This window comes from Telopea speciosissima, chromosome 8 (genome assembly GCF_018873765.1).
Source record: "Telopea speciosissima isolate NSW1024214 ecotype Mountain lineage chromosome 8, Tspe_v1, whole genome shotgun sequence".
Taxonomy (NCBI): domain Eukaryota; kingdom Viridiplantae; phylum Streptophyta; class Magnoliopsida; order Proteales; family Proteaceae; genus Telopea; species Telopea speciosissima.
In genome coordinates, this window is record NC_057923.1 from 54,199,574 (window position 1) to 54,221,467 (window position 21,894).

The 21,894-nt window shown below is 39.9% G+C and overlaps 1 protein-coding gene across 2 annotated transcripts; it reads right to left on the minus strand.

Moving 5' to 3' along the window:
* Positions 1–986: 986 nt before the first annotated feature.
* Positions 987–6,597, minus strand: LOC122670457 (glycerol-3-phosphate dehydrogenase [NAD(+)] 2, chloroplastic). 2 transcript variants are annotated; one of them, XM_043867337.1, is made up of 9 exons: positions 6,227–6,597; positions 4,574–4,710; positions 3,710–3,815; positions 3,309–3,510; positions 3,090–3,177; positions 2,732–2,879; positions 1,738–1,887; positions 1,514–1,663; positions 987–1,307 (listed from the first exon to the last, which is right to left on the minus strand). In XM_043867337.1, the coding sequence occupies exons 1-9, from the start codon at positions 6,557–6,559 to the stop codon at positions 1,293–1,295; spliced, it is 1,329 nt and encodes a 442-aa protein (XP_043723272.1). In that variant the 5' UTR covers positions 6,560–6,597; the 3' UTR covers positions 987–1,292. The 2 variants fall into 2 exon arrangements, with proteins under 2 accessions (XP_043723272.1, XP_043723271.1); XM_043867336.1 differs by having other exon boundaries at positions 1,275–1,397; positions 1,512–1,663.
* Positions 6,598–21,894: the final 15,297 nt, after the last annotated feature.

The window sequence follows — 21,894 nt, forward strand, 5'->3', positions numbered from 1 at the left end:
AACTCTAAATTATTTCATATTTGATTATAATATTTTATTTTACTTCACATCTAAATCCCTTGGATTTGAAAAGTAAAATAAAAATGGGAAGTAGTTCTGTGTCCGGAAGTGTGGCCTACGCCAGCTCTCCCATGTGTCTATCTCTCTTCTCCTCAAAACAAGGGGGCTGAGATGTCTTTTTACATGAGGAGAGAGATAGACTCATGGGAGTGCTGGCATAGGCCACACTCCCGGACAGTGAACTCTTTTCTAATAAAAATTGGGAAACAAATAGTTGCTTGGTGACGTTCCTTCTGCACAGTATCATCTGCTGATTCGTATCTCTATCTCTATCGATAGAGACCGATACCGATTCTATATCGGTGGATCAGTACAGACCAAGGTTAAAAACATAAAATTAAAAAAGAAATCATTTTTTTAAAAGAAAACAGGGGTAAATCTGTTCGATCGAAATAGCTAAAGGTAGATCCCGATACGGATTACTAAACCCTGGCCTAGAAATAGAAGCATGCAAAATTACCATCTAGCCCCTCTTGAAATAAAAAATCTCATCCGTGTCTACTCCTATGAAATACGAGACTTTGCTTCCCATAAAACGGGTCTGAACTACCAGCTAAAACTAAAACTTTTGCTAATCTATTAAGCAGGTGCCCTAATGTGCGTTGCACATTATCGCTTGAGATATATCTTAAGAGACCAGGGCATCTCCTGTAGAGAGTACCCTTATGGCACCATGAAATTTTTTGCTTCTATTTCCCATACCAAACCATTGCCATAGTAATTGGTAATGTTGTGCCTACTGAGAGGTAAGCCTTTTGATCAGGGTGACAAAAGCAGGAAGACTTCTAATATTTAACAAACTACAGCCTGAATCTATTTTTCTGCCTCCATAATCCTATGTGATGCATTGCTTCCATGTCTTCTCATTGCTTCCGTTATTCTCATCTATAATCTCCAAAACATACAACCAGTTGCTTTCGTGCTCAATAGAGTTCATGATTTTTAAAAGAAAGTACAATTTTCAATGTAATTGTTATTTTCTATCAATTTTCTTCTGTTTGATATCTAAAATACAATCTGTGACTTGAAAAAAAAAAAAACTCCCATAACCAAGTTGAGGACAGGGAGGTACATGCATATTACCCCCCAAAAAAATGATCTGCTCTGCAAGAGAATTGATGTATCGGAGGCATCAATGGAAGTTTGCTGTCTGTGTACAAAATTTTCCTCTTATTTTGGTAGAACAAAGATTCAATAATCCACGAAGGGAACTCGTTCAGATATTGTCGATCTCATACTTCTTCAACCTACAATTTCAAAAACATAATGTTAAATATCCAGGGAGAGCACAAGTGCATAAAAGTGAGAGCGCGAAGGTTTGCAGAGTTCTTGTGCTACCAAAGAATCACAGTATCAATAATCAACCAAACCAAAAGATCATAACAATCCAATGCATAAGCATTTTCTTTTCTTGGAGATGATGCAATTTACACATTATGCAGCGTATTATGACCTGAGGGAGGTTCATCAACTCAAGAACAGCCTTCTCTGGGGTCAATTCATTGTCAATGATGCGGGCAACTGCTGTCAATACTGGCATCTTCACATTATACCTCTGTGCCAAGGCAATAACCGCTCCAGCCGTTGTTATACCTTCCGCCACCTAAATCAAAAACATCTGTTAGCAGCCGCTTAACTAACAATGATTGAACTAGTTTAGAGAAGCTTCTCGAGCACCTGATTCATGGAACTCAATATATCATTAAGCTTCTCCCCAGAACCAAGGCGGACCCCAACTGTTCTATTTCTTGAAAGATTGACAAAACAAGTAAGCATTATGTCACCAGTTCCCGATAAGCCAGTTATTGTTGTCGACTTGGCACCCATCTTCATATTAAGAATAAGATAGAATTGTAAGACAACTAGACCAATAATCAGACAGATTGATGCAAATTTAATAAAGACATATCAACTTATGAAGATTAGTAATGTACAACAGTGGAACATTGACAGACACCATTCTTTGCTCAAGAACATTGGAAACCAACAGGTCACCCAAAACTAACAAGGATTTCAAAACAGATATTGAATTTGGAAGGCATCCTGTTCTTTGCAGTGAACTCTTTGAGATTCCTGTCTTCTTTTCCAAACCTTCTAAATTTCTTATTACTCTTTCCAATTTTATCCAAAACAAACATTTTCTTTTAATCAAAGATTCCCTCTAGTAACCATTAATGCTGGAATGAAATTCCAAAGCTTCAGGAATTTCATGGGGATTTAAACCCTAATCATGGCCAGATCAACTTTATGTTTTCTAGTGGACAGTAGGGAAAAGAAATGATTGAAGACCCAGTAACTGGCATAGATTACAGATGGTGGGTAGATAATTTGGCCTGAAGTCTTATGAGGCCATCCACAAAGATTCCAAGCCTCATCTTCTTGCATGCGATTTAGCCCAAACTCACAGTTCAGAATAAATACTTCTAATTTCTTGCCATAAACCATGTACGCCAGTGTGTGTCATACAGGACGCACTCAAGCGTATTATATCGCTAACAAGAAAAAAGCTATCTTCTTTTTTTTCTTTTTCCCTTGAAGTAAAGAACATCAAATCAGTCGGACTTGAATGATAAGGGTCTCAAGACCCCAAGAAAAGTAAACTGCAGAATTTAATGAAATAACTCCCCCCAACACCCCCCCCCCCCGGGGCTGTTAGAGAAAAATGTAATACCTTTGTTGCCAACCACCGTATCTCTGAACAACCTTGTGCAACAAGAGCTGCCATAGAATTATTCCCAAGATTCATGCCATCTACAATCCCTGCTGCTATTGCAAGCACATTCTTTAGAGCACCTGCAATTTCTACTCCCGTAACATCACTGGAGTATCACATGTTACAAGCTGAACTTGTGAGCTTAAATTTATTCAAATACTTCTTAAATTTCTAATAATATCCACTGGAAGCCAAGGTCCAACATAGACCTGAGAATAAGAAACTTAATAGAAAGGACGAGTATAAAGACAACTATCAATTTTGTGCACAAAAACTCATCTAATAGATCTTTTGGGACTTGGAGATGCTTCTCTACCTTGATGTGCTGATTCTTAGATACTGAGAAGCTAATAGCTGCTGAGCAGCATTTGCCAGGTTTTTGTCTTTAGATGCCACCACCATTGCTGCAAAAAAATAAAGCAAGAATACAAAACTATCCATAAAGAGCCCCCCGAGTTATGAACAATCAGGTACAGTATGAGAAAACAGAAGTAGAACGGCTCTCGTAACTTAGGCTCATAAGTTGGTATCGAACCTGTTGGTAATTTCCTCATCAATTCCAATGCAAATGAAGGCCCTGATAGTGCTACAAAAGGTTGACGAGGGTTTCGTAGGGCTCGTGGAATAATCTGAGACATCATCCTTAATGTATGGAGCTCTAGACCTTTACTAAGGGATATGAATGGTAAGTTTGGATCAACATGCCGCGCAATGCCCTCAAGAAAGTATGAAGTGAACTGTAACAAGATAGACTAGGTAAAGGCAAGTATTCCACAGATAATAAAATTTACAAACTAATAAGAATTATAAGAGCATTTAACTCAATAATGTAACCAAAATTAGGCTTAGAGAAAATGGAAGGCATATACATGTTCATAAAGTTTAAAAACAGAATCACTAAAGCAATGTGGTGAAACAAGAGATAACTTAAATGACCTGCACAGGGACCGCATGTAGGCAAAAGTCAGCACCTAGTAAAGCGGCACTCACATCAGTTGTTGCAACAAGATTTTCTGGTAGCTTGTATTCTGGGAAGTACTTGCTGATAAAGGAAACAAAAAGTACTAATGAAATATTAACTTCACTGAGATGGGTGGACAAAGTAATAATTACTTATGAGTGTAAACTGAGGATTTTGATCTAAAGACTTCCACTAAATAAGTCCATCCCTCTGAATGGCCCGTCATGAGAATCCTCTATTGACGACCCAAATTTCTGCCACATGGGAGTTCCTTTGGTGCTCAAATTTCATGAACCAGTTGTCCATTTGAAGAAGTAAATTTCCGAAAGCTGGTTGAAAATTCAACTTTGGTAGTTTTGGTTCAACAGATGAAAATGAAGGAAGAAAACTAACAAAATGTTGAACATATGGTTGAGATGGGACCCCAAATATGATAGTGGCTAATCCACAGGGCATATGACCCATCCAACGGTGGGTTTCCCAAGACAAAACCTCCACATGGATCAAATGTGGTGGACCATCATGAGAGCCTTCTCTTGATAGGGCTATAAGTTGAGTGTTTTACCCTTGCCAATATATAGGGGAAATTTCCTTTGTTTCCAGGTAAAAACCATTTAAAAGGATAATTTTTCAAGTAAATCCTATTTTTTTTTGGTTAAATCCTGAATTTAGGTACAGATTTTCCTTATATGCAGTTTTAACATGGAAACAAATGGAGCCCAAGGAGGAAAAAAAGGTGAGCAGAAACTAAATCTGAAAAAAAATCATTACAATATAGGTGACACCATACTCTGAAACAGAACCAAAAATCTTATAAGTAATGATATAAGAGAATTTACCAATTGAAGTGGTTCTCATTAATAGATCGGCATACATGAGGATCACGGACAAACATTTTAACCTCTAGTTCAGCCTTCCTGTCTGCAACATGGGCAGCCATAGCTGTGCCAAAAGATCCACCACCAAGTACCACAACCTAGAGGGCACATAAATATTGAGTACAACATAAATGACAGAATATGTGCAGCACCACTGCATGCAGAAATGGCAATATTAGTGGATCAATAATATGTACAAATTAATGCCCAAGACCATTTCTCTCCATCCTCTTACAATGCTGAGCAAGACAAACAATTCTAGCAAGGTACGAGGTCAGGGTTGGAGCTAACAGCCTTAACATTCAGATTTTTAGCCCCACGACAGAAATAGAATGTAAAGAAGAATTTGAAGTAGCTTATAATCTTTATCTGAACTTAACCATCACATTAGTGTAGCACTGTCCCACATGGGAAACACATTAGGTGCCTTTGACAACAACCCCACATGGATGTATACATGCAAAGACATGCATAAGTGTGGACAAGGTTTTGGCACGGGTACTTGAGCTGCACTTTGCACTTCACACTCTTATTACATCAGAGGTTGCTTAAAGTTCTTTTGCAGGTTCATGCTAGGTTGGGTTTCCTTGTGGGCAAGTCCAAATCAAAATTTGGTTCATGAGCAAAGTTTCTCATGACCAGGCATGTGAGACTCGTGAAGCGGGATTTTTTCTCAACCTTAAGCAGGAAGTTGAAGTATATAGAAAGAGAGTTTGTCTCGAGTAATTCAGAGATTAATGCAGGACCTCAAGACCTGGGAAAGTAAATTTCCATCTAAAATAAGCAGAAATTATCTTTTTCCTCTTTAAGTACAATCCAGTGCCTGTAATAATAAGTTTTCTTAATTAAGTTCCCCTCATCCTCCGGCAATTTGTCAGGCTAATAGAGAATTTCTATAAATGTATTAACACCACTAATTTCTGATTGAGTCACTTGTTTTTTTATTGTTAAGTTTTCTCCCTGCAATTTGTGAGGTCCATAAAGAATCTGTGTCCACTTCTTCGCACCAAATTCTTTATATTTTTAGGACTTCATTGGGGGCGGGGGAAAGAAGAGAAGTAAAGGCAGGATTCAATCCCAAGATCAGGTTACAACCAGCAAAGGCCCCTACTGGCTGCGCTGTTGGTACCTTTTACAAATTCCTGATTGTGTCAACTAGTTTTTTATTTTTTCTGTCAAGCTTGCGATGAAATACCTTTATTTCCCAATCAGTAAGAAAAAGAAAAGGCAGAGTTCGTAAATATATTAGAGAAGGGGGGAAGGGATGAATGGAAACAAACTTGCATCAAGTAAGAAAAAGAAAAGGCAGAGTTCGTAAATCTTGCAATTAAATTTATAAAAAAAATTGAAAACATAAGTATAAGTTACCAACGAATCATAAAAAAACGCAATCCATAGTTTCAGAGACTTAGATTACTGATACTGAAGACAATAATGTGAAAATTCCCGCAAAACTATAGTACACACATCAACACATTGAGCTTAAGCAGATTAAATTAATTAAACCAATGTATTCTACAAGATTCGCTTCACCACATCCAATCGAATTTCCATAAAGACACCAGAACATTAGAAACCGATCAAAGTAACAAAAAAAGCATCAAGAATTAGAACCTTTTTGGTACCCTCAAGAACATCAGTCTTGGCCTTCAATTCCCAAGTCCTTGACCATCGGAGCAACTTCTCCCAAGCAACTCTCACCGCTTTCCGACGATCTCTACGGCTATCGGAGGTAATGTCGGGATTATAGGTAGAGCTAGGATTTTCAGTTGCAGGTGAAGGGTTTTCCAAGAAAGAACAATGGCAGGGTTTAGCAGGAGAGAGGAGGAGAAAAGCATTTGGCCCAGAGCGGAAGCTTTGTAGTTTAATACTGTGACGGGAATGAGATGTCGGAGAATTTGAAAAGCAGAGAGGGTTCAGAAACCAGCACTCCACCTGAGCCGCCATTAAATCGAATCAGAGTGAGACAGAAAGAAGTAGAGAGAGAGAGAGAGCAAATCCGCAATTTCTGCGCTTGCTTAGGTCTTCCAAAACCAGAAATCCATTTATCCGTTAAATACCCGCGCGCGACACAAAAGATTACCGGTTGTTCTTCTTTCTGTTAGCTTACGCGAAGTTTTTCAAATAAGGAATCGCGATTCGATTAATGGTTTGAATCGGCCAGAGTTGGTAGGATTGGAATCGATGCTCTCTTTTTATTTTTTGGGAAAATTTTCTGGATCTATTTAACAACAAAAAGATTTACAAAACTGGAATATATAAAGGGAAAAGTTTTCGTAAATCCTCACCCATTAATTAATGCCATGAAACTATCACTCTCTCACATAAATGGTTTACACGACCGTTTATGAAAAAAAATTTCATATATAAATTAGATTTGGGTTTTTTTCAAATGCCCTTTTAAAAATGGCCAAATTTATTATTGCCCCCTGCAATTTTATTGATTTTATATATATCCTTTCTTTCCAAACTAAGTATCACTATAGTCCCTCCCGTTAATCAGAAACATTATGTTATAACAGATCTCAGTTTTTTAATATTATTGAACTATTCTACCCCTTAATAAGGTAAAATGACAAAAATACCTTCACCTGGAAAGAAAAAAAAAATCCACCTCATCTTCGCCAAACCTCTGCAAGTTTTCCATTTTTTCAGACCCTAAACGATATTAGAGGAAGAACTCCTTCGATCAAGCACTATTCCACTTAAGATTTCAGTTGAACAAACCTTCGTTCCTTATGTCATGAAGATCTACTGGTATTTACCCAAAAGATTAGGCATCGACAGAGAACCAGCAACCTGAAACTGCACTTGACGGTAACTTGCAGAACCATACTTTCATATCTTCATTAACCGGTTCAGACTTAAGTTCATACCTCTTGCCTGCGATTTCTATTTTTCTGGTTCTCTTGCAGTTCTGATTTCAGAGTTTGTTTTTCACACATGTTTGCTTATCTAAATTTCAGTTTTAGATCTAATTTCAATCTGAGTTTCTAAATTGATTTTCCAGTCCTTCTGCAATAATACTTCTTCAAGTTCTTAAGTTCTTTAAATGTGACCATCAGAATCATGTCAAACTTAAAAGGATTATTCTTCGGATTAATAATTGCAAATCTCAGAGCCTTTTCTTCGGATTAATAATTCCAGTTTCCTTCTGCAATTATACTTCTTCAAGTTCTTAAGTTCTTTACATATGACCATTGGATTAATTCACTACAAAAACCGAATTCAACTTCAACTTCAGTCTCTGCTCTAAAGATGAGCTCCGAACCCTAAATCTCAGAGTCTTTTATTGGAATCACTTCTTTTCTCTCATGGTTTCTTCTTCTTCTTAGTTTTCAAATCAGATGCTTCTTCGAAGCTAGAGATTGAGATTCAGCAGCAATCAGGTTCGAGTTCTGTTTCCTCTCTTTCTTCGGCACAATGCCTAAGAGTAATGGAGATTCAAACTCCAATGTAATCCCTTCTATCGATCGAGTCTGCGTGAATTCTTCCTCGGCAAATCGAGTCTTTGACTTAGGAAATTCAATTGACGGTGATTCGTTGGGTAAACGAAGGGGCGGAATTTTTGGTCGAAGTCGAGTTAAGCTTGAATCACATACTTTGCCTCATCGTCCCAGTTGGTCGCCTTGGAGCTCAAATGCGGGAAGTATCGAGGCAGATGAGATAAAACCGAAGCTGGTTCAGGTCCCGAAGCTTGAATCACATACTTTGCTTGATCGAAGGAGTTCTTCCTCTAAATATCGTTTAGGGTTTGAAAAAAAAACAAATGGAAAACATGCAGAGGTTTGGGGAAGATGAGTTGGATTTTTTTTCTTTTCAGGTTAGGGTATTTTTGTCATTTTATCTCATAAGGGGGGGGTAGAATGGTCTAATAATGTTCAAAAATTGGGATCCGTTGTAACATAACGTCTCTAACTAACAGGAGGGACTATAGTGATACTTAGTTTGGAAAGCAAAGGTGCACGTGAAATTAGTAAAAGTACAAGAGGCAACTGTGAGTTTGACAATTTTTAGGGAGACATTTGAAGAAAATCCATTATGTTTTACAGTTACAAATTACGATGTTGAAAAGATTTGCCTAACCCCATCAAATTAAAAAAACTAAAATAAACAACTTAAAATACCCCCACAACCAACCTTCTTCTTCTTTCTCACGAAATTTTTATTCAACCACTTCACAACCCTGCCTTCCTTCTCTTTCATATTTTATCTCAATCAGAATTGCTTTCAAGCTAAGCATTGTGCCTCTCTCTCCTCTTCTCTTCTTCGTGCTTGGTTGTTCCCTGGGTTAAATCCTTCGGAACGATGTGCTCGACTTTCTTGAATTGGGTTGGCTTGGGAGATGAAAGCTTCAAATTGAGTTCTTTTGTGATGTGGAAGGTCTTGCATGACATTGGTTTGGAGTTGAACTGTGGGAAGAGAGATCGGTTTAGGTGAGGATGCTTCTGTGGTATTGGAGTTGGGACAACTTTGCTGTCAACAATGGGTTTGAGATCTTCCAAAGCTTTGCTACTCTGAACTAACCCCTTCTTTTTCTAATTTACGTATGGCCAAATATTTCAGAGACCTCAGAAATAAAAAGAAGAGATGGGGTGGTGAACAAGAATGGTAAATCAGAATTGTAACTTCTCAAAGTAGTATCAAATAAGGCTGAGATTTTACCAACTTAATCGCCTGGCTCTCTTGATGACTTCTAGGCCAAAAAATAATATTTTAATAGAGTTGAAAATGGTGCAATGTATTGGTTGCAGGAAAAACTCAGAAACAGAGTATGGAAAATGGTTCTTCAGATTTGAAAAACTAGAATTGATTTTAAAATTTCAGAGAGATTAGTCTTTTAGTATCAAATTTGGAAAGAAACGTAACTAGGATGAAGAAGATAAACAGTTCAAGCGAACTGAAACTTGACCAAAAAACAGAGGTTTCGACTGGCTTAAAAAGCAAGGGAGAACTGAGGGAAGAAGAAGAAGAGAATCAGAGAGAGTAATAAGAGGAGATCTAACTTGAGATGTAGTAGGAATAAAACTGAAACAAATTGGACCCGGAACACTGTACGATAACTCTAGTAGTAGAAGAATGCAGAAATGTTCCTTAGTCATCGAAAGAAGAAGGAGAAGTTGTTAAGGATGAAAGACTCCAGCGGAAGTCGGGAGAGAGAGAGAGGGAGTGAGACTTGGTAAATTACAAAGATGTTGGGGGTATTTTAAGAAATTCACTCAACTTTTTCTAATGGGTTGGGGTTTTGTAAATCTTTTCTGCCTTAAAACTAATTGGTGTAAAATAAATTTAAAGTACGTCAGACTGTTAGTTATTGGTTTTGATAAAGGAGTGAAAAGTGAATTCTGAATTGCTTTCTCTATACATTACGATGGTGTATATATAGGCATTATGTCTTGCTGTACGAGTTTGTTAGAATAAAGGTAAATGGAATATTTGGCCTGTCGAGTTTGTTGGAAAACAATGGTGGTGATTACCTTTGTGGATCAATGGTCCTTGATGAATCACATCCGTTATCATCCTCCCCCAAGCGATGGGTGGTAGGTGCAAGCTGACTTGGAGGCTATGATAGTGGAACAAATGAGATGAAAGCCCCTTTGTAAAAATACGCCATTTGAGAAGTAGACCGAACAAAATGGACCTTGAGTGTGTGGTTGATAACCAAGTCTCTCACAAAATGATAATCCACTTCTATATGCTTTGTGCGAGCATGAAGGATGGGATTGGCGAGTCATGTGGGTGGCCGATAGATTATCACGAGTGGATGAGGAGAGGAGGCTTGATGGGTATGTGAAGGTCATGAAGAAGATAAGAGCAAGAGCATTTCGTAGGTCGTAATTGCAAGGGCCTTATATTCGTCCTTGTGAATGAAACAGGAACTTGTTGCATGTAGACCTCTTCATGTAGCTTGCCGTGTAGCCTTATTAGCGAAGGCATTTTTGACATCGAGTTGTCTAAAGAGGCCAATGGCAAGAAGTTGCAATAGAAGTGCAGAGTTCTTATTGTTGTAGCCTTCACCCTTTGGGCTGAAAGTCTCCTCAAAATCAATCCCAGTGTAAGCTGATGGAACCCCTTAGCAACCAACCTTGCCTTGAACCGTTGGATGGAGCCATCACTATTAGTTTTAACTCGTAAACCCATTTGCGGCCGACAAGATTAGTAGCTTGAGCGGCGAGGCACAAGGGTCAGGTATTGTTGGAGATAAGAGCCCCAAATTCGTCTTGCATGGCACCAATCCATCGTGGGTCGATAGAGGCCTGCTTGAATGTGGATGGTTCGGGGATGGAGGGTGAGATAGTAGCAAGAAATCTTTCTTTGAAATGGGATGCTTTGTTGTGCACGAGAGACAAGGGGACCTTGGGCTTAAGGTGACTGTTTTGCTTGAGTCACCATAGGATGACAAGGAGATGGATCAGAAGGAGGTGAAGTAGTTGGTAATGGTGGTGGAGGTGGAATTGGTGGGGGAATCTTGTGGAGAGGGTTGTGGTGGGGTGGGTGGTGTAGATGGTAGTTGTAAAGGAGTTTGGTGAAGAAGAGAAGAGGAGACAACGGTAATGAAATCATAGTAGGAGAAGATGGTCTTTGTGGTTGAAGGCTGTGGAGATGAAGTAAAAGGAAAGAAGATTCGCAAAAATCACATGGCGAGAGATGTATACTCTACCGGTGGATAAATCAAGACACCTATAGCCCTTGTGAGAGGGACTATAGCCAATAAAAACACAAGCTAAGGACTTGGGAGACAATTTATCTTGTCTGTAAGGCCTAAGACATGGAAAACATTTGCAACCAAAGACTCTAAGGAAGGAATAATCGGTGTTGTTCCAAAGAGGACCTCATGAGGTGATTTGTGTTGAAGAGATGGAGTGGGAAGCCTATTAATGAGAAAAACAGCGATATTAAAGGCTTCTAACCAGATGGGAGGGCATGTGGGCTTGAAGAGAAGAGTGAGACCCATATCGGTGATGTGGCGATGCTTCCTCTCGGCAATCCCATTCTGCGCGAGGGTGTGAGGGCATGAAACCCGAGACACAATGCCATGATTATCAAGGAAGGCCTTGAAGGGACCTTTGGTGAGCTCTAAAGCTCCATCACTTTGAAAATATTTAATAGAGCATTGAAACACATTTTCAACCATCAATTTAAAATGCTTGAAAACACTTGTATAGCACTAGACTTAGAATTTAGAGGATAGAGCCATGTATATCTCTGTACTCATCAACAAATATGATGTAAGAATGAAAGCCGATAAAAGAAGCCGATTGAGTTGGCCCCCAAAGGTCACAATGGACTACCTCAATGGTTGTTGAGAGTTTCTTACAATGGAAGAAAAGGGCAATTTATGATGTTTACCCATTAAGCAAGAGTCACAAACAAGCGAGAATTATGATTTAGGAAAATTTAGAAAACTATCTTGCCTAAGATGCGAAGTATAGGCGAAGATGGATGACCCAATCTCTGTGCCAGGTGGAGAGAGATTGCACTGGCGAGAAGAAGAGAGATGGAAGGCACGAAGAGTGGTCTTGGTGATGGGGAGTTGATAGAGATCAGACTGTAGTGGACCCTTGAGCGCAGTGTGGCTGTGAGAAGGTCCTTTATACGAAATCCCCAAGGATAGAAACAAACACAACAATTGTTATCACGAGTCGACTTTGAAATAGACAATAAATTTTTTAGAAATTTGGGGAACAACAAGTGTATCGTGTAGCTTGACAAAGTGGTGGAAGGGGTGGAAAGTGTGGTAGTGCCTAAATGAGAAATGGGTAGAGCCTTACCATCTCCAACCACAACTTCGATCGGAACACTGTATATGCGAGCAGACTTGATGAAGAAGCAGTTGGATCGAAAGTGATGTGTGAGGTTGTCCCAGTCAACTATCCATGAGGAGGTCTCGAAGGAGGCTGTGTGCGGAGATCAAAGAAATGAGCTAGGTGGTGAAGAGTTGGAGGGTAATGGAGCACGATAATGAGCACGATAGCCTGGAGTAAAAGGTGTTTGAGGATTACGAGGTGGAGCATTGTTTCTACTAGCGAGTATCGAAAGAAGCATTTGCTAGCGAGGATGCCCTGTTTTGGCACATATCTAACATTTGATGGCTCGGTTGGAATAACGGAAGGAAAGGACCGAAGGGTAGAAGGGTGTTGTGGATTGGGTTCTTCTTGATATGGAAAACGAGGTTTGGTGTTGGGAGGAAATTTGGCTTTGGGGTTCTTTGGAATGCGAGAGAAAGAAGGGCTGTTTTAGTATGCAGATCTGGAAGGGGCGGAACGTGTACCAAAGCCTCGTTGAGGCGCTCATGAGTGAGTAGTTTGGCTCGTAGTTGAGAGAAAGAGACCGGAGGGAGTCTTGTTTTCAATGGTTATGACAAAAGTGGAGTAGTACGCATCAAGGCCATTGAGAGCATAGGTCACCAACTCTGCATCCTTGATACGATCATCAATGGCGACAAGAGAGTCGGAGAGACCCTTGAGTTTGGTTAGGTACTCAGTGATGGAGCTAGTTCCTTTGTGTATATGCATCAATTCATGGCGCAGGTAGCTCCTCTGGGCTGATTGTTGTTGAAAGAGATCAGCTAAGGAGTCCCGGACATCTCTTAGCGATTTTCAATCCAAGGATGTGTGATGATAGTGACTCATGGAGGGTGGCATTGATGCGAGGCTCTAACAAAGTGATCGAGTCTTGCGCGGGTTTGGAACTACGGGTTGGGTATTGTGGTGGTAGTGATGACTCCATTAGCATCTGTGGAGGTTTTGAGAATGGTTGATGGTGGGCGACAGAGAACCATCAACATGGTCCATCAAATCGGAGCGATGAAGATGGATTCGATTGTTCTTTCCACATGTAGGTAGTTGGTTCCATCTAGTTTACGCAACTAGGTTACTAAGGCTGGTAATAGGAAAGGGTGCGAAGAGAAGGACGATGATGCCATTGGAGAAGAAATAAGGTATTCGGTAAAGCTTTTGACTCGATACCATGATAAAAAAGGAGTGAAAAGTGAATTACTGATTACCTTTGTGGATCAATGGTCCTTGATGAATCACATCTGTTATCAGGTTTTGATTTTTTTTTTTTGGATGGAAAAACATAGAAAATATTTAATTAATGAAAACTAGATTCAAGATTGTTAAAGTCACTGGAGTTAGTCCTTATCATCATGGATAACCCAAAACAAATTATAGTTATACTCGATCAAATGGACAAAATTACAGTTTTGTACAACATCCCAAATGTCAAGAAAGAAGGATACTAAAAGCCATGGCCAAGGTTGATTTTTTGACTGAGGAACAAAAAGAAGTTACTCCTTGCTTGAAGTCCGAATTTCTCACAGCTGGATGTGAGATTCATTTGCCTTCTGCAGACCTTTCCAGATTGCCGTAAGGTCTGCTCCAAAAAATGATGCGCCTCCAGTCTTCCTGTTTCTGCCAAAATGATGCTCCCTTGCAGAATTACACAAAAAGCCCACGCCGACTGGTTCAGTCCTAGTGTAAAGGATTCTGTGCAACATAAAATAGGATAATTTGATTTTTTTATTTATGATAATATTGGTTTGATTAGGTTTCATAGACTGAACTTCTTATGAGTCACAACATTTGTATATCTACTTACATGAAAAAAGTGCAAAAGAAAAGCTCCCCCTAAAGCACAAAATATCCAGTACTATAGTGAAAATACTAGGAGGGAGCATAGAGGGAGAGGCAGTTACCAAGAACCTGACACTCAGAAAAAATACTAATATGAGGAGATCAAAACCTGAGGTAGGTAACAAGCAGCTGACACTCTGGTTGGGTAACCAACCAAACAACCAATAAGATGAAGGCATCGCTACAGCGATCGCAACGGAAGCGTAAATAGGATCACAGTATCGATGGAGAAGTCATTCAAAAAGAACGAAGCAGGGATCGATTATTACCTAAGCCTCACAAGTGCAAGACCTCCAACCGATGATAGCCCTTTCTCAATCGTTCTACGCACCACGCAAGCTTTGCGTTCCCACCATGGTCAAGCTTACTCCTCCACAGTTCCAAGAACACAATAGCTTGGACCACCTCTAGGATCAAACACCAAGAGAACAAGAGAGGGAGAAGACGATTTTTCTAGGAGGGAGAGAGAGCTCTGCGATTTTGCTTTTGGGTTTCCTTGTCTTGTGTGATTTTGTGATCTCATGAATATTTATATTTCTCTCACAAAATCCCCATATTGCAAGCTCACATGGGATAGATATATTGAGTTACTATAAGTGACTCAATTATCTCCCAAACAATCTTTCTCTAAATTAGGAAAGACATGGATTGCTAGGAAAATCCAATCTTGAGTGAATATGAATATTCTCTCCATTGGGTTTCCTTTTCTAACAATCTCCTCCATCCTACTGTAAGATCCAATCTTACAAGAGGATCATGAAAAGGACATCACGATCAATCGTCACCGCGTAGATGAATGGAACTGAAAGGAAAGGGGTAGGATCGCAATGGGATACCACTTAGCTTCTAAGAAAATGCCATCGAAGATGCTAAGCAGATCTAATAACCTATGCCCAAGGTAAGTAGTTAAAACACGCATTAGTCTCCCACAAAACAATGTTGCATGGTTCAATATAAGGCATGTGTACGGGACTGTCAATCCTCAATGAACCGATACACCGATCGAGAGATTCAATTACCTTGATTGGACCAACAGAAAACATTTCAAATAAAATGTTCAAGAAAATAGATAATTTTTTATATATATAACTAAAAACATTTCAAAAACATTTTGAAGATGCTACCGGATCCAGATTTGGGTCCAATCCTGTATAGAATACTCTCCTCAACATATTCCCAATGTATGGGTTGTAGGTTCCGTGTTGGGCATCTCTTTCGAATACAGTCAGACACTGAGAATCCAGCGCACCGATATATAGTCAGAGATAGACATCAACCGTTGGTACACCAAAACTCTCAACATATGAATGCGTCGATAAGAACCTCACAGGTTAAGGGACCAATCATGAACTACTTAAGAGAGTCTCATTTTCTTTATACTGACAGTACACCACATGTGAAATTCTCAATGATCCAGTCCAATGCACACAGCAAATATGCACTCACATTTGTGTCTTGGAAAATAACCTCCCTAAACACACACAATGTGACCACCATGCCGGATGGGATGTCCAGTTCCATCCCCAGTGGTGAATAGTTTTAGGTATGAATACCTAAGAACAATAACTGAGCTCAACAACTGATCATGCTAATCAAAACAAGAATTTATTATTCAAATAGAAGGAGTTTTGTACATCAGTGCCAGTCATCCATGGACTTCACCCCCATATTCCCAACATGTTTCTCAAAAACACTAAGAGGCAACGCCTTAGTTATGGGGTCAGATAGGTTATCTGCAATGTCAACCTTAGCTATGGCTATATCGCCACGCTGAATAATCTCACGGATCAAGTGATATTTTTGCTCCACATGGTTGTTCCTCTGATGAGCTCTTGGTTCCTTCGCTTGTGCTATAGCTCCCCTGTTGTCACATAACAGTTGTATGGGTTGCTCCACTAGCTCAGGCACCACCCCTAGGTCTGTCAAGAATTTCTTGAGCCAGACACCTTCCTTGGCTGCTTCACTAGCTGCCAAGTACTCAGCTTCTGTTGTGGAGTCGGCTGTTGACTTTTGTTTGGCACTCCTCCAAATTACTGCACCCCCACCAATCATAAAAACCATCCCAGAGGTAGACTTTCTGTCATCCTTGTCAGTTTGGAAATCCGAATCCGTATATCCAACCACTACCAACTGATCACAACCATAAACAAGGAAGTAATCTTTGGTCCTCCTTAAGTACTTGAGGATCCCCTTGACAGCTGTCCAATGTTCCTGTTCTGGATTGGATTGATATCGACTCACAATCCCTACGGCATGATAAATATCTGGCCTGGTACACAACATGGCATACATCAGACTTCCTACTGCCGAAGTATAAGGAACTCTCTTCATAGTCTCAATTTCCTCAGGAGTTTCAGGACTTTATGACTTGGATAAACCGATTCCATGTCTGAGGGGCACACTACCTCTCTTTGAATCCTGCATGTTGAACCTCTCAAGCACTTTGTCAATGTAGGTGGATTGTGATAATCCCAACATCCTCTTCTTGCGATCTCTCACAAGCTTAATTCCTAGGATGTAGCTGGCTTCACCCAGATCCTTCATTGAGAATGTTTTGGACAACCACATCTTTACAGATGAAAGTAACTTCACATCATTCCCAATGAGCAATATATCATCCACTTATAGGACTAGGAAATAGACGGCACTCCCACAGACTTTCTTATACACACATGGCTCATCGATGTTTTGTTCAAACTCAAAATCCTTGATAGTTTGATCAAAATGGATGTTCCATTATCTGGAAGCTTGTTTTAGTCCATAAATAGACCTCAACAACCTGCATACCTTATTTTCCTCTCCTGGAGAGATAAAACCCTCTGGCTGATTCATGTGTATTACCTCATCAAGATAACCGTTAAGGAAAGCGGTCTGCACATCCATCTACCAGATCTCATAGTCATGGTATGCAGCAATCGATAATAGAATCCGAATGGATTTAATCATCGCTACAGGTGAGAAGGTTTCATCATAGTCAACACCCTCTTTCTGGGTGTATCCCTTCGCCACCAGCCTTGCCTTGAAATGTTCCACCTTTCCATCCACACCTCTCTTCCTCTTGTAGATCCATTTACATCCTATGGGTTTTACCCCAACTGGCAGATCTTCAAGAGTCCAGACATGGTTAGAATCCATGGAATCTATTTCACTGCACATTGCTTCCTGCCATTTCACTGAGTCAACGTCCTTAAGAGCCTCAGCGTAAGTATAAAGATCTGTGTCTGAACAGTTAGACACCATGTGGAATTCTTCCACCTTTTGATCCTCCTCCGTGAGAAGGTTCAAATGAGTTGGTGGCTTGATAGACCTCCCACTCCTCCTAGGCTCTTGAGGCTGTTGCTCAACTGTGGGTACGTCAACTGGAACCTCTGTCGATGCTAAAGGTACTTGGTCATCCGTTATTTCTTTAATGACCACTAGATCTGATCTCAGTGAGATCGTGTCATCCTCAAGAAAAGTCGCATGCTTACTAACTATGACTTTCTGATTAACAGGGTCATAGAAGTAGTAGCCTATTGTAGTCTTAGGGTATCCCAAGAAATAACATCTATCTGTTCGGGATTCCAACTTATCCGTCTGTTGTTTCTTTACATGCGCTATGCAACCCCACACCTTGAGATGTTGAAGACTTGGCTTACGCCGATACCACAACTCAAAAGGTGTTCTGATCACAGACTTTGTTGGTACCCTGTTCAGTATATAGATGGCAGTTTCTAGTGCGAAACCCCAAAAACTCAATGGCAGTTCCGAATAACTCAACATAGACCGAACCATGTCTAACAAGGTTCGATTCCTCCTTTCTGAAACTCCGTTCTGTTGAGGTGTTCCCGAGGCTGTCAACTGGGTTATGATCCCAGCTTCTTTCAGATAGTCCCTGAACTCATCTGATAAGTATTCTCCTCATCGATCAGATCGAAGGCACTTGATGCAATTTCCTAACTGTTTTTCAACCTCCGCTCGAAATTCCTTGAATTTATCAAAGGTTTCCGACTTGCGATGCATCAAGTAAATATATCCATAACCAGAGTAGTCATCAGTGAAGGTCACGAAGTATTCGTAACCATACCTCGCCTGAACATTGATGGGTCCACATACATCTGAGTGTATCAATTCTAACACTGCTTCGGCTCTTCTTCCCTTGTTAGAGAAGGGTTTCTTAGTCATTTTTCCTTGTAGACACGACTCACAGGTTGGGTAAGGTTCTACCTTTAATGATTCCAAAGGCCCATCCTTCACCAACCTGTTTATCTTTTCTACTCCAATGTGACCCAACCTCAAGTGCCAAAGGTATGTAGAATTATCTTGGGCTGATTTTCTTTTTAAAGAATTATTGGAGATCTCATTCACCTCTAGTACCGATTTTAAGAGATATAACCCGTTATCCAGTAGGCTAGAAGCAATAAAAGAATTATTCAATCGAATAGTTAATTTATTACCAAAGAGGAAAGTATAACCATCCATAACAAGTCTACTAACAGAAACAGTATTCCTCCTAAAATGAGGAACATAAAAACAATCTCTCAAAACTAAATTACTATAATAAAAAACTAAAGTAAAATCTCCAACATGCCTCAGCAGCGGCCTCAGCACCTGTATCCGTTCGCAATCGAACTTCATCCTTACTCAGTCTTCTTGTCAGCTTGGACCCCTGCAACAAGTTGCAAATATGGGTGGTAGACCTCGAGTCCACCAACCATGTGTTAGTAGGTTCCTCTAACAAATTAGACTCATAAAGGACCAAGGTTTCAGAAATACATTCTTCCTGTTTCTCCTGCTTCTTTTTCTGAGCAGCCAGGAAAGCACGACATTCCTTCTTCCAATATCCGTCCTTCTTACAATAGAAATAAGTCCCCTTACTCTTGTTCTTTTGAATTCCCTTATCGCCAACCTTAGAGTTTTTACCCTTGTTAGCCTTCTTCTTCTTCTTCTTGCCCTTGGGCTTTGAGGAAGAAGACTTGTCCTCTGTAGTCAAGACCTCCACTTTCTGCTTCTTGGATGCAGCTTCCACCTCTTGCAATATGTTGCCCAGCTCAGGGAGTTCCACGGAAAGTTTATTCATATTGTAATTGACAATAAACGATCCATAGATGTCCTGAGGCAATGAGTGGAAGATGACATCCATCTTATAATTCAGCTTGAATGAAGTCCTAAGGTTCTCCAGATCCAAGAACAAATTCCTTAGTTTCATGACATGGTCAATAATCGGAGTACCTTGAGCCATCTTCGTGCCATGGAGGAGTGTCACCAGTTGATGATGGGCATGACGTTCTTCCCTCCCATACATCTCCTTCAACTCCTCCATCATGTCTTTGGTCAAGTACAGATCCTTGACCGAATCAGCGATGGTCTTCTCCAAAGAACTCAACACGAGGAGTTTTGCCTTAGAGTTTTTCTGTCGAAACAACTCATAGGCAGACTTCGATTCAGGGTTCTCCTCATTAGGGAATTCATGTTCATCTTCGTCTAGGACAGACATTAGACCTTCCGTAGACAGGAGTAACTTGATGTTCCTCCTCCAGTCAACATAGTTAGGGCCAGTCAAAACATGGTTTTTTATAAGGGCGGCATAGTTCATTTGGGTTGACATTTTTAAAATCTACATGATGTACAAAAATTACTAATTAACATGATCTACAATCATTGAAATAACTGGGATAAGAACAATCAATGGTCAGTCACACCCCAAACTTCCCTCTAGCTTGTAGGGCATGAATTGGAAATGACCAACCCTCATGCTCCTGACTTAGCCTATCAGAGTTCATCATTCGCATCTTGGTTGGGTGGACTATTCTGCCCATCACTTAGACTTCCAATGTATTTGGCCACCTGAGTGTCATGCCCATTTCTATCGGCTGACACACACTCAAGTCAAGTGTTTACCCTTAATTTCGGAGGGAACTATGGTGTTTGTGGGTTAATGCCTATCATCATAGAACACATACCACTGACCATATTCTCTACCTATCACATGTGAGATGAGTGCAGACAATTTCACCAATTCACCCTAATATTATCCTATCGGCATCTACAAGGGTGGATCAATGACATTTCTACACTCACCAACTAAGGGAGGCCATGAGAATCCCACCAACCAGGGCTTCCCATATCACACTTGTATTATAATGAGGGAAAATGGGAACGCATATTAAACCACAAGCATACATCCAATGTATAAACAAAATAGCACATCCATCCAAGGAAAACTATAAACACATAAATACCAATGGTTATGGGACCACATCTTTAATCAATGTGAGTTCTAACCAAGACAAACTCACTTTGACTAAAAATGGATGGGAGTAATCATAGCCTCATATGTCACTCCCACTCACGGCAATTATAGTGTGATAATGTATATGCAACTATTTATTACAGAGAAATTCTAAAACTGTAATAATTAAGGACACTTCAAGTGAGCAAGTCCTTCCTTCATTCTTGTCTCCAACGAACCGGCAAGATCCCTGATCCATGATCCACGATCCATGATCCATTATCCATGATCCTTGACTCAAGATCCATGATCCATGATCCATGAGGTTATAATGAATATTTTCAAACTAAGCTAAAAATATTACAACCCTTTCCAAATAAATAAAATTACATAACAGAAAATCAGTCCACCAAAATTGGACTGCCTGGAGAATAATAAATGAAATTACATATAAAATCACAACCATGCCATGCCTAGCACACACATAATCTAATGCATGTAATTTTATTCATCCCATAACCATGGTCCACATTATTTACATGATGCTCAAAAATAATATTCCAACATTTATGTGAAAATTACCCAAAAACACATAAAACATCATTATCATGACAGTTCAAGCCATTATGATCAAGTGCATCCAATGCATCCATCATGCAACCATTACCATGACAACTTATGTCATAATGGTTATGTGCATTATATGATCATTACCATGACAATCCAATGTCACTATAATCATGCACATCACATAGTCATTACCATGACAACTTATGTCATAATGGTCATGATACATATCCCACAAAGCCATCACATACATGCTTAAAATAAAAGTAACAATTATAGTAAGTCATTATGCCAAATTGGGGAAGGTGGGTGAAGGGAAGAATCTCTCCACCCATCTTCTCTAATGAAAATCCCTTTCATTAATGAAACCAGAATTTTTTTTTTTTATAATTTATAAAAACCTGCAACACAAATTGAAGCAAAACAAGTGCACATTCATACAATAGCATCACATGCGGCAAGGCTGCCTACGCACGCATGCGGCTGGCAGCCCTGCATGCATGCCGCAGGCTGTAGGGTGCATACGGCCAGGGGGTATGGGCTATCTAAGGGGTGGGGTGCATGCGGCTAGGGGCGCGCGCAGGCAGCCAGCCCATGACCCCTATGCGCACATGCATCTCACCTCCAAAATTTTATTTATTTATTTATTTTTATTATAAAGAGAATAAAAATTATGAGCATCATAAAATAATGAACAAATAAAATTGAAAACAACCCCATCGATAAAAAGGCTTTGATGCCACTGAAGGCATCGCTATAGCGATCGCAACGGAAGCGTAAATAAGATCACAGTATCGATGGAGAACTCATTCAAAAAGAACGAAGCAGGGATCGATTATTACCTAAGCCTCTCAAGTGCAAGACCT